The 11,265-nt window shown below is 35.0% G+C and overlaps 1 protein-coding gene across 1 annotated transcript; it reads left to right on the top strand.

Annotated features, from left to right (window-relative positions):
- Nucleotides 1–5,996: 5,996 nt before the first annotated feature.
- On the top strand, nt 5,997–11,248 carry LOC143468909 (uncharacterized). The gene is made up of 5 exons (XM_076966394.1): nt 5,997–8,339; nt 8,625–8,760; nt 8,931–9,054; nt 9,843–10,099; nt 10,168–11,248. The coding sequence occupies exons 1-5, from the start codon at nt 8,147–8,149 to the stop codon at nt 10,184–10,186; spliced, it is 729 nt and encodes a 242-aa protein (XP_076822509.1). The 5' UTR covers nt 5,997–8,146; the 3' UTR covers nt 10,187–11,248.
- Nucleotides 11,249–11,265: the final 17 nt, after the last annotated feature.

Below are 11,265 nucleotides of genomic sequence, written 5' to 3'. Positions count from 1 at the left end.
CCCAACGCAACCCTGAACTCGTGATGATGATGAAGAAATCATCGGGATATAAAAGCAAATTATAACTGTGTAACCTACAAGTAAGTGCAAATAAAATATTAACAAAATCCCTGCTCACTTATTTTCAATGGTTTCCTTTACTTATTTGCTACGTAGTCGTAGCCCATATAAAATACCTAGTTAACATACACCATTTGGTATAATTATTAACTACCGGTTTCCTTCTGGACGTCATTTACAAGGTTACGAGCTTAGATAAAGTTATAAAGAATGAAACGAATGCAACTATTATTTTTAGGCAATCGGGTATGTAAACTTTTGGAAATACTTCACAGATTGGTATCGCTATTTATATTGCATGCCCTTTTTTATAGTATTGTTGTAATTACAAACCAGAAATAAAAAAATCTGGCGCTATAACAAGCAACGAAAGAATGATCGCTAGTGGGTGTTTGAAGGTAAAAAACATTTCCTCGATTATTGCCATGGAGTATTTCAACCTGTTGCTTGGCTTGCTATGAATGCGGATAAAGATTCGCTAAAATGATATTTCTACGGTTTAACGTTAAAAGCTGTTGTATTATTTACACGAAAGAAAATTTTCTTAAACATATTTTGCAAAGAGCTTTTCCCAAATGTTTTGCTATTTAAATTTAATTCCAGAACAAATATGTTCATGCTCTTGTCAAAATCAAATAAAACCAGCATCGAAACTAGGGTTGGATTATCCGGATAACGGTTAACCGATTAACCACAGTTTTTTTTTCTATCTGATATCCGGATATAATTCTGCCGGTTAACCGGCTAAAAGAGTATCGTTGCTAATGCGTTTTACACTTTTTAGTAAGTTTGAACATTCTTTGTTACGTAGAGGCTGACTCCCGCTGAGCGCAATTAAACCTTTGTTCACACTTATATTGTCTTATACTTTCAACTACGGTACTCGTAAAATGCACGAGGGAAATTTACTACTATCACGTCACAAAGAAAGCATAATGAATGATTCTTTTAATAGAAGACTGCATTCTCATGGCAAGGTAAAGTCTGTGAAGTGTCAGTTGAAAAGCTTTGACTACAACCTAGTTTGAAGTGACTAAATTTAAGAGATGGAATTTAAATGCATGTGGACTCTTTGTTACAAAACTCCGGTCCCGTCTACAGGATTCCACAATTGATGCATTGTGCTTTATAAGGAGGACGTTGCAGAAGCAGTGAACATTAAATTTACGTGATTTTTCTCGTATTCGCTCGTACTGCGCGTGTACGTAGATCTACAATAAAACTGTGTAATGATTTTACAATCCATTTTTCATGCAAACCTCGTGAAATCGATTGTTTCACTTAGCAGTTATTATCCGGTTAACCGGTTAGACAAATACCAAATATACGGATATATCCGTTATCCGGATAGTAAAAATTATTGATATCCGAATTAACCCTAATCGAAACGACAAAGCAAACGTTTACGTCTAACAAGGTATAGAAGAAATTGATTAATTGAAAAAATTAAGGCATGTGACTACGGTAGAAAGACAACACAGAATTGTTTGCAAATTCAAAAAGTTCAATCGAAACCTCCCACCTGTTTCCTGTCAAGTGATAATGTGAACTTACAGTGACGTGCAAATAGTTACCATTTTGTCTCTATGATCAGAGTTCTCGTTGTTAATCTTACAACAATGGCTAGTCGTCTAGTTTTAGCCGAAGGTATATGTGCCTTTACATTACATGATGTCACAACACTATTTGGCGAGATCACTCTGGATTAAAAGCTGAACAGACATTGGAAAAAAAACGGGACATGCTTTTATGTAGAGCCATAATGTTACAAGTTCAAAATCATTAAACGGTTCGCCCACCTTACGAGGTAGCGTTTTAGATAACACGTTACCCGACAAGGTGCGGAAATCCAGAAAAACAGAGGACTCAAAATAATTTCTTCACTCACATAATTGGTCACGATTACAGCATCGCAGTCTCAATACTTTCATGTTGCGCATTGTTTAGCTAATTACAATTCGCATTTTTAAATCAACTAATTTTCATTTTTAACCCTTTCGAACTCAACTTCATTCAATTAAGAAAGAAGTCATTTGGTTTAAAGTATAGTATCTTTATATTATAGGGCAACTTCTCAAAAAAAAAGCAGACACATTAATTCAGCAATACATGATCATTTGCTAAGTGTTTAATAACGTAATTGCTTCCACCACTTAATTTATTTATCACAAGACGCCAAAACAAGCAGTTTTATATTTGTCAACATTTTCAACCAAGTGCACGTTATTTAAGACAACAGCTTAATATGTTTCAAAAAAAGTGATTACCGCTAAATTTTTTTACGAAACTTAGTGAAATAATGCAAAACTATTTGGTGCAATCTGTAAATAAAACTAATTCCTAATTTGTTTGCACTGAGGTCACGTTTTGGGCAATTGCAGCATGGGATTTTTTTAGGCTTATCTTTCATCATACATTAATTTTGAATTATGATTGATATTAGGATATTGCTATGACATCAAAATCGGAAATATTTTAGCCTGATCTTTTTCACCGTAATTTCCCGCCGCGTTGGCAGCAAGTCAAAACTTTGAAAATCAGGCTTATGTGAACATGCCGTGTAGTGTTGCATAAATAGTGTCAGTGTAAATTTATTTGCTAAGTTTATGATCACAGTTGATGCTTTCATCAGTTGCAAAGAGTATTATTTATTATCCCACCTGTTGCTTGCAATTTTGGCACGTTATCCGCTACACTTTATAACACAGTATACAGTACTATTCTGTAGCCTAAAAAGACGATTTATGAAATCACACAAGAAAAGAATTATTTCTTTCATTAAACGATGTTAAACGAGAACTAAATAATGAAATTTTACAATATATAATCTTAATGCAAAAGGTGGCCCCTAATTTAAATTGTTAAAACTTAATTGTTACCGTTACGTTAGTCTTACCGTTACTTCCGTGCCGCTCCCAAAAATGTTACTAGATTACGCAAAACATTTAAAATTTTTATCTTAATATGTGATACTCTTAATTAAATACTGATATGAAAAACACCAGGTACAAGTTGAAGGTTCAAAGTTATACACGATTACAATAACATTTACACAACCGCATTTTCAAATACGCACGTTATTGGATATGGTACACTTCAGATTTTTTGCCGTATAATTATACGTTCATCATATGCATGTAGGCCTACGTATGCTACATTTTAAGCCAACTATGATTTAATAGTTTGTACTACCAAAGTCATTGTCGTAGAAAAACGGCAGGTGTTCATATATAACATTCCCAAAGATCAGTATTTATACGAACTTATATTTACCTGTTATAAACTTTATACATGCTCCACGATATTTCTTTGCAGTGCTGATGGCAAAGTGAGCAAAGCTAAGGTTTACCGCAATGCCAAATCAAACTTTTGCACTGGTTAATCGCTTTCCGAGTACTGTGCTTTTGCTTACGAAGCTGTTTTTAGTAAATTTCACCCGCTAGACAACGTGGGCGATAGACTTCATGCCGTCGCGTTTATGTAAATACATGTCATTGTTAATAACTTTCGTGCTGCTCTCTTCCTTGTAAATCTTGCAAAACAATATTTTGAAGTTGGTGTGTGTAATGAATTCCCACGCAATATCAAATAAGTATAGTGAAGTGAAATTTGCCACATTAAGAGGATTTAGTTTCAGACAAGTGAGAGGTCAAAGCGGGTATTTTCTTTACAAAGCATCTGTTTTCAAAACAGCTTTTGGTGCAATGTTAATTCTTTCCAAAGCATTTTAACGTGAATTTGCGTTTGGCTCAAATGACATTTTGCCAAATTAGTATATTTCTTGAGGCAGCAGTTGTTGCGGACGCCAACTTAGGCAGGAATATATCCTATCTACAAGGTTTAGTTTTGAACTGATTTATTAATGTTCTTATTTTATTTTTGTCTATTGCAACGTAGGGTTTTCGTTTTTTGTCCCTGTTAGTCAAACCATAAACAGTAATGTAAACACTTCCAACGTTTTGCGGTACAAGGTAATACGTTTAGCACAAACAAAATCCTCGTCTTAGTGATTTTTAAACAATACTTTTTTGTAGGTTTTCGACTAGAATAATTTTCTTGTTCGTACCGCACTAACAATCGATATTATGATTGCTGTATTTCCTTTTAAAGGCATCAACATATCATTGTATCTATACACACTTACATGTAATATTTACTATAGAAACATTATTGTGCATGACGCACTCCCAAGAATCCAATAAACTTTTTTTCAGCAATTCAAATCCATAATCTACCACGACATTAATCCACCGACCACCTCGCCTGAATTTCTAGCTTCATAAACGAGATCTACACGGCACCTAATATTCAAACTTGGCACTCAAAGTTTCAATTTTTATTTAACACAGGTTTATTACACCTGTTAAAGTAAATATCACAACATACTCTTCTCCACGCCTAATCCTTCACAGGTGGCAGAAAAACTATGCAATATGCAGATTAAATCAAAGTTGTAACATCTATATGCAGATGAGTTTACCAATTAAGTAAAAGAACTGCCTTGCTCACAGATCTTATAGATATAAGTTTGACAGTTTATTTTTTGTTTTTATTTGATTTATGTGCAACATTATTTTATTTTTACTTGCATTTAACACTTATTTTCCAAACATACTGTACACTTAAAATACTACTGAAAATACTTCATAAATACTTAAAATACTGTACATTTAAAGTCAAGGAGAATGCTTAATATGAAATTTATCAAACTTATAAACGCTAAAAGAATACCTTGCAAAGTTGATTTAGTTAGTACCCAAGACCAGACATACATTTGTCGCATTTTGTTTTCCTTCGAAATGTTTGTTATTATGCAAAACCAATTAGGCTAACCATACTAGGTGGATAGTTTTGCAACCTTTACGCATCTTTTACAGTTGAATTCGAATTCGGAATAGTGCCAGTTCAGGTTTGTACAGTTTACGGGTTGGTTTTTCGTAATCTGGCTTAGAAATGAAAAGCTTTCTTCATGAAAAAAAAGTTGAAATAACGTTTCCAATGTATAATATAACTGGCTTTGTTAGGCTATCTTCGTGTATCTACGTAGTGTCCGTGACAATATAATGAAGTAAATTGTTGCTTTGTGTGGTAATTGCTGCCCACCAAATTTTTAATTAAAAGTGGTTACGGTATATCTTTGGCAGACATTTTTTGCCATACAGAGAAATTAAAAAAATACTTACAAAATTGTGATGACAGCATCGACAACTTATCTGAATCTTCTCGTTAACGTTACGCTATTCTTACAAAATTAATAAACCGCACTAGGCGGTAAAAAACCTGCAAAATATGCTGCGCTTAATTTTTACTCATAATCCCGCTAAAAAGTTATGATGTCAGTCAGCGATAATCCTAACAAAGCGTCTGACACGTATTGTATTTCTTTTGATAGGTTGTTATGGGTTTTGTCAGTTAAGTCTGCTCTAGCGTTTCTCGTGTTATGCAATGCTGCCACGTTTACGTAGTTTTCGCTTTAACAGAACAAGTTGTTCTTGTACGAATACTTATGCTTTTTATTTTGCGCGCAACCTGACACCGCTGTGTTCTTCAAAGTAGGGATCATTGAGGGTATAACAGTATAAGAGTTTTATAAACGCATGAGCAGCTACCTAATTTTGGATCTGTCAAGTGCACCGGCGATCACCAAACAAAGTTAAGTAGTTGTCTGGGAAAAACGTTTTGGTAATTTTTGCCGAATGTAACTAAATATTTCTCGCCCATGCATCCACAAAGTTCCCAGTAAACGCGTGCTCGAAAGGCGATATAGCCGGGCGTATTTTAGTGGGGTTAGTTTTCACGGACAAACATAACAGCAAAAAAGATCCCTCGACAACATTTGTTTATGGTAACCAGGAATGATGCAACGGCTAGGAAAAATCAATTGAAACAAAAAGAAATTTTTTACCGCAAAAGTCGTTCTTATTTCCACAGAAATTGCATTATATATAAGAGCGGGATGCTAACTATCCTAGTGACATGAAGATTTTGATCAATTCTGCGCTAGTGTTATCGAAGTAGCACCCTTTGTGGGGATAGAGCTTGCATATTTTTGTTGACTGCGCTGTTTTGATAAAACAACTCAGATAAACTTTTGCGGAAAGAAATTACTTCTGAAATCATAGAGAAAGAATTATTCTTGCTACACAACCGTCGTCAAACACGGCCAGATGTAGGCAAAGCACGATTTTCTGCAGACAAGAAAAGAGAATTGTGTTGCGGTGGAAAAATCAGCGTACACCGCATTGTAGACTATGCCAAGTTGAAAGTGCCTATTAGCAAGGTAAAGTCATAAAAATGATTACCTTCCAGCGAAGTGTACATTTCGTGATATATGTGTTGGTCTTTTCTGTGAAACTGAGATTCAAAACATTTTGTAGCAGCAGGCAATAGAGATTAAAACTGATTAAGTCTCGCGAAGATGCTGAAGTTTGTATAAACCCGGTAAAACATGACAACAAAACGAGAATGTAAAAACCCGATACTAAGGACCAAGATCGAGCCTTTGACAAAATACTAACCGCAGTGAGTTGAAAAAGATGCTTTGCCTTGACACGGGTAAACATGAATATCATGGTCGTGGTGGTCATCGTCAGTAAAACAACATGTTACTTTCAATATGACTACGAATGCTTGAGTTTAAGCTGAAAGAGAGTGGTAATAATGTTTTATAAGAAAAAATTAAACGATTATATTTAAAGCTAAAATTTATGAGACTAACAATGTTGCATGGTAAGTCCAGTTGCTGAAAATTAAGTTATTGTGAGAAAATCGTAACTTGGGCAATTAAGCATCGAGACAGTTACAGTACTGTTTTGAAGTGAAGCCATTTAGATTTCAACATTTTCGTAAAATGTTTTAACATTATTTTGCATGTTCGAAGTGACTACTGAGTGAGCGACAGATTTCTAACCTGCGTTGTGTGATGACTCGGATTATTTACACTTCGACATTGGTATTGATATTTGATGCCGCGGTTTGAAAGTTATGGCATGTAGAATGCTTTTAAGATGGTATGCGGATTAATTTCACTTTTTACACGATGTCCTCATAATGCAGCCGGCGTCCGACATTGACTTATATCCGCTGATCACGATGTGAGTTTAAGTGTAAGTTGGGTTCAAGTTCATGTCCTTAGAAACAAAATATGCGTTTTATCCTGCGGCATCGTGATGTTTTTAAAGGGCTTTGTAAAATTGTTTGTGCGCATTTTGAAAAGTGGAGGTGAATTCGTTCAGAAAATCTGCGTGCTTTTTAGAAATTGACTAACTTTAAAATAAAACCAAAGCAGGCATTGTATAAGATGCTTTAAACATAGCGACCGAAGAGAAGATCGTCCAGGGTTGACGAATGTTGAAAGTACTGTAGTGTACGACTAAATCTCTTTATAAGTTCATATAGTATAATATACATATGCAGTACAAGCCAAGATTTTCGGCCGATGACGCAAATGATTCTCGTCGCCAACGTAATTGCACTCCATAAATGTCTGTATACAAAACACTAACAACCTTAAGCAGTAATGGATTTGTAAGATATTTTCCATATTATTTTATTTACTGATATTTTAACAAGCTCGCAAAGTATAACATGCCATGCAAATGTAAGCTGAGGGACGATTTATAGCAACTATGCATAGCTATGCGTATGATTTATAGCAGCTATAAACTCGCTATGCATAAGTTGAAAAGTTTGAAAGGTTTATACAGAAGTATGACAGCTATATAGGTGAACACCTGTTCCAAAATAGTTTAGTGTTGAGATGGTAACGAAATGCTGAATATTAAGTCCGGGCAAAAACTCTCAAGTGTGCGAATATGATCATACCAGAGAGTGAATGCACGGCATTTAAAAATATGGTTGGCAACTTGCAGTGAACCATCCCAGAAAACACAACCAAGAGATTTATCAAGTTGAAAAATTTAAGTTTCAACACATTCGCTTTGTTCATTTTTCTGTAAATGAACTTCGGAAAAAAAACGCAATCAGAGCGCTGGTTAATTTAGCAGATGTTTATTTTCCAGCTATAATATGTACCGACTTACGTAATCACTAATTGTCTTTTTAAAAAATAATAGCTAGCCTTAAGATGTTTAACTTTGTTATTGCAATGCTCCAAATCAGTCGAATTCAATGCTTTTTCTTTCTTTTACTCTCCACCTGTTTGTTCTTATCAACTCTGATTCCGAACACAATTGCCAATCCAACAACGGATACATGCAGCCATCTGCTTGACCATTTACGAAAAATGTGCGACGGCTTGAAATCTTTCTCACAACGCGGTATGTGATGTATTTCGTTTAATTCCTTTACAGCAAAAGCAAAGCTTTGTACCAGCATACTACTGTATTTTGGTTGACTAATACTTGGTAGCTATTTCCATGCATTTAGCACACATTAGTTCGTGTCCAACAAACTTGGTTGTGTTTACTGATTTAAAGATTGTAAGGTTAGTTATTTATTGATAGTACCTTTTTAAGTGACGTCAACTATTACTAAAGGTACAAAGTTTAGTCATAGGTCTGCCGTTTTAAAATAAACTAACTTTTTATCCTATTCTGATACAGTGCACGAGGATAATTTGAATAACAAGTATGGGCCTAGACATAGCAGTAAATCACACCGAATCACAATTCTTTCTCAGCGGCCTCGCCTGTCGGACATGTGCTGCAATAAACGCTGCCAACCAGAGGATATCGCTCAGTACGAGTTTACTTTCCAAATCAATTGCAATTAAATCTTGCTTATGCTTCCAACATTAATTATAAGTTTATGTAAATGTTGACCATCCCTGTTTGATCTATTAAACGGAATATGTTATAATTAACTATACGCTCAAATAAAATTATACGGAATATGTTTTATATTTCCAGAATTTGCGGGAGAGACTACGTGGATACGCATAAAACTTCCATAGACAACAAACTTTTTAAACCCTCGTCTTATGACGGTCCCACACCACCAAGTCCATACAACGTAGGATTGCCATCTACAGAAGTAAGAGAATTTATCAATTTTGCAAAAGTTTAATGAAAGACCACATTGCTTGCAATTGCTTGGCGGTGAAACAAGAAAATACGACCTACTTATGGGTTCATTCAGACCGAAACCTTTATTGCTGCCTTGGCAAAATTTTCTGCAAAAAATGAAACGAGTTTGATGCGCGTTTCTTATGTTGCCCTAATAATGAATATTTACACTATAACCCCCCAAGTAATGGAATCATGCAAAACCCAATGCGAAAACAAACACGAGGAACCATTGACTTTCGAACGAATAAATCCGCTACAATATGAGAAAACATCCGAAATAAAAAACGATTTTCCCCTTAAAAGTAAGCTGTTATATAACTGTATAACTTGATCTGTTTACGTTTGTTAACCATATTTTGAAGAGTTCGTTTTTTACACTTTATTTTCTTATTTATCCTTGGGAATAACGTTTACGGTGACATATTATTTAGAAGCAGTATGTAGGAATCAGGGGAATATCGGAGAATAAACTCTAGTATTACGAAATTCCTGCGAAATTGTTGTGTAGATTTTACAAAAATGATTGTTACATTTTGACAGCAATATTTGTTCTTCATTAATATTATTGTTTTGTTTATTTTGGTTAATCGTCTCGTACCGAAAACTCATCCAACTTTATAATCCATCCTTGGATTGGTTTGCCACAATCGGACATTTTTAATTTTTTATGCACCCATTTGTATTTCAATGTCAGCTGATGTACAGATGTCAAGTTTGAAACAAGCCATTTCTTTCAATCGTTTACCTTTTTAGATTACCGTGGGAACGGCACTGTGCCTCGAAATCGCACATAAATTGAAAGCAATACTTATAGCTTCTCCTGAGTTCATGGCACGTTATAGGCAACATCTGGATGAAATTCATAACATTCTGAGGGACCCTCCTCGTTCCACCCGGCGTCGCCAACCTCATAAACCTGTACAGTGCCACATCAGCAGGGAGCCAAAACATCGCATAAAAAAAAGTGTATTCCGTTTAATGTCGGCCACTACGAGAAAGCCGGAATATCGGTAATATGCTATTTCAAGGTATGAATTTTCACTTCAAGCAAAGGGTGCTTTACTGAAGCTTTCCACAGGACCATGTGTGGGACTTGATGACGAACATTTCAAAGCAAGACATTTGTTTGAACCACTAAGCTTGTTATCTTGACAGCTGTCGTAGACATACCAAGGTTGGCACTTACCGTAGTTGTTATAACTGGGAACGCACATTCATTACTCTTTTCCGTAAGAGGCAATGTCATGTTATTGCTGCATTTTTATTGCTCAATCACTTGGCATTGCATTGATCTTCCGCGTTATCCAAATAGTTGTACAGTTGTTCCACAATATTTACAAACTGGTGTTGGTTGTTGCTGCAACATACCTGTTGGACGAGGTAACGGCATGCTTATTTATTGTTTTTTATTTTGAAGTTTCTAATGTTTACGTAATATGCACACTAAGTTTATAGAAAGCATGGGCATGGTTTTGTTTGTCTGGAAAAATATTTACTTTCTACTGAACAAATTAAAATCCCTAATTTTTTGTCTGTCTCGTTTTCGCAAAATAAAACAGAATTTAAAGAATTTCGTTTGACGAAACTTGTAATACCTTGAAATTATATAATATGGCACAACGTGGTCAGAAGGTTTTAAAAGAAGAGTGGCTAAAAAGCAGCCTTTTTTATATTTATCTGTGAAGTGGCGGTAGTAGAGACATTTTGAAATCCTGTGTACTTAACTTGTAGAGCCCGACTGGTCTGCCTAACATTTATGTTCATTACATTTCAACGATAAATTATACTTTAGGTTAACCTGTACCTATAAGATACGTTTTCCATTTTTGAGCGTAAATAGCTACGGAGAGATTATTTTCTTGTTCTAAACGTTGTGTATTGTTGCCCAATACATTTTAGGTTCAAATAATCAATCAGATGTGCCACAGCAATAAGACACGAAAAATTTAAAACGTAAAAAGTAATTTAACTGTTTAAGACAGCACACGTTAAGGAGAAAACAACATGATTTTATTTAAGCATGATCGGAGTATTTAAACGTCGGCGAAGACGTTTGCGTGTTTTACGGGAATATTATAAAACAGTTTGGTTTGTAGAAACAAAATTAAGACTAAACTTTTCTACGCACTTTTCGTCATTGCTCAGAAGTCCAAACATTATTTAATATATGCCTACA

This window comes from Clavelina lepadiformis, chromosome 1, assembly GCF_947623445.1.
Source record: "Clavelina lepadiformis chromosome 1, kaClaLepa1.1, whole genome shotgun sequence".
NCBI lineage: Eukaryota > Metazoa > Chordata > Ascidiacea > Aplousobranchia > Clavelinidae > Clavelina > Clavelina lepadiformis.
The sequence above is the reverse complement of the archived record's forward strand: the minus strand, read 5'-3'. Positions and strand labels throughout refer to the sequence as shown.

Bases quoted from the DNA above. Each gene is read 5' to 3' on its own strand.
- LOC143468909 (XM_076966394.1), top strand. From the start codon at position 8,147: ATGTTTAACTTTGTTATTGCAATGCTCCAAATCAGTCGAATTCAATGC. The intron at 8,340-8,624 runs GTATGTGATGTA...ATTCTGATACAG, and splicing joins GAAATCTTTCTCACAACGCG to TGCACGAGGATAATTTGAAT. The intron at 8,761-8,930 runs GTACGAGTTTAC...TTATATTTCCAG, and splicing joins CAACCAGAGGATATCGCTCA to AATTTGCGGGAGAGACTACG.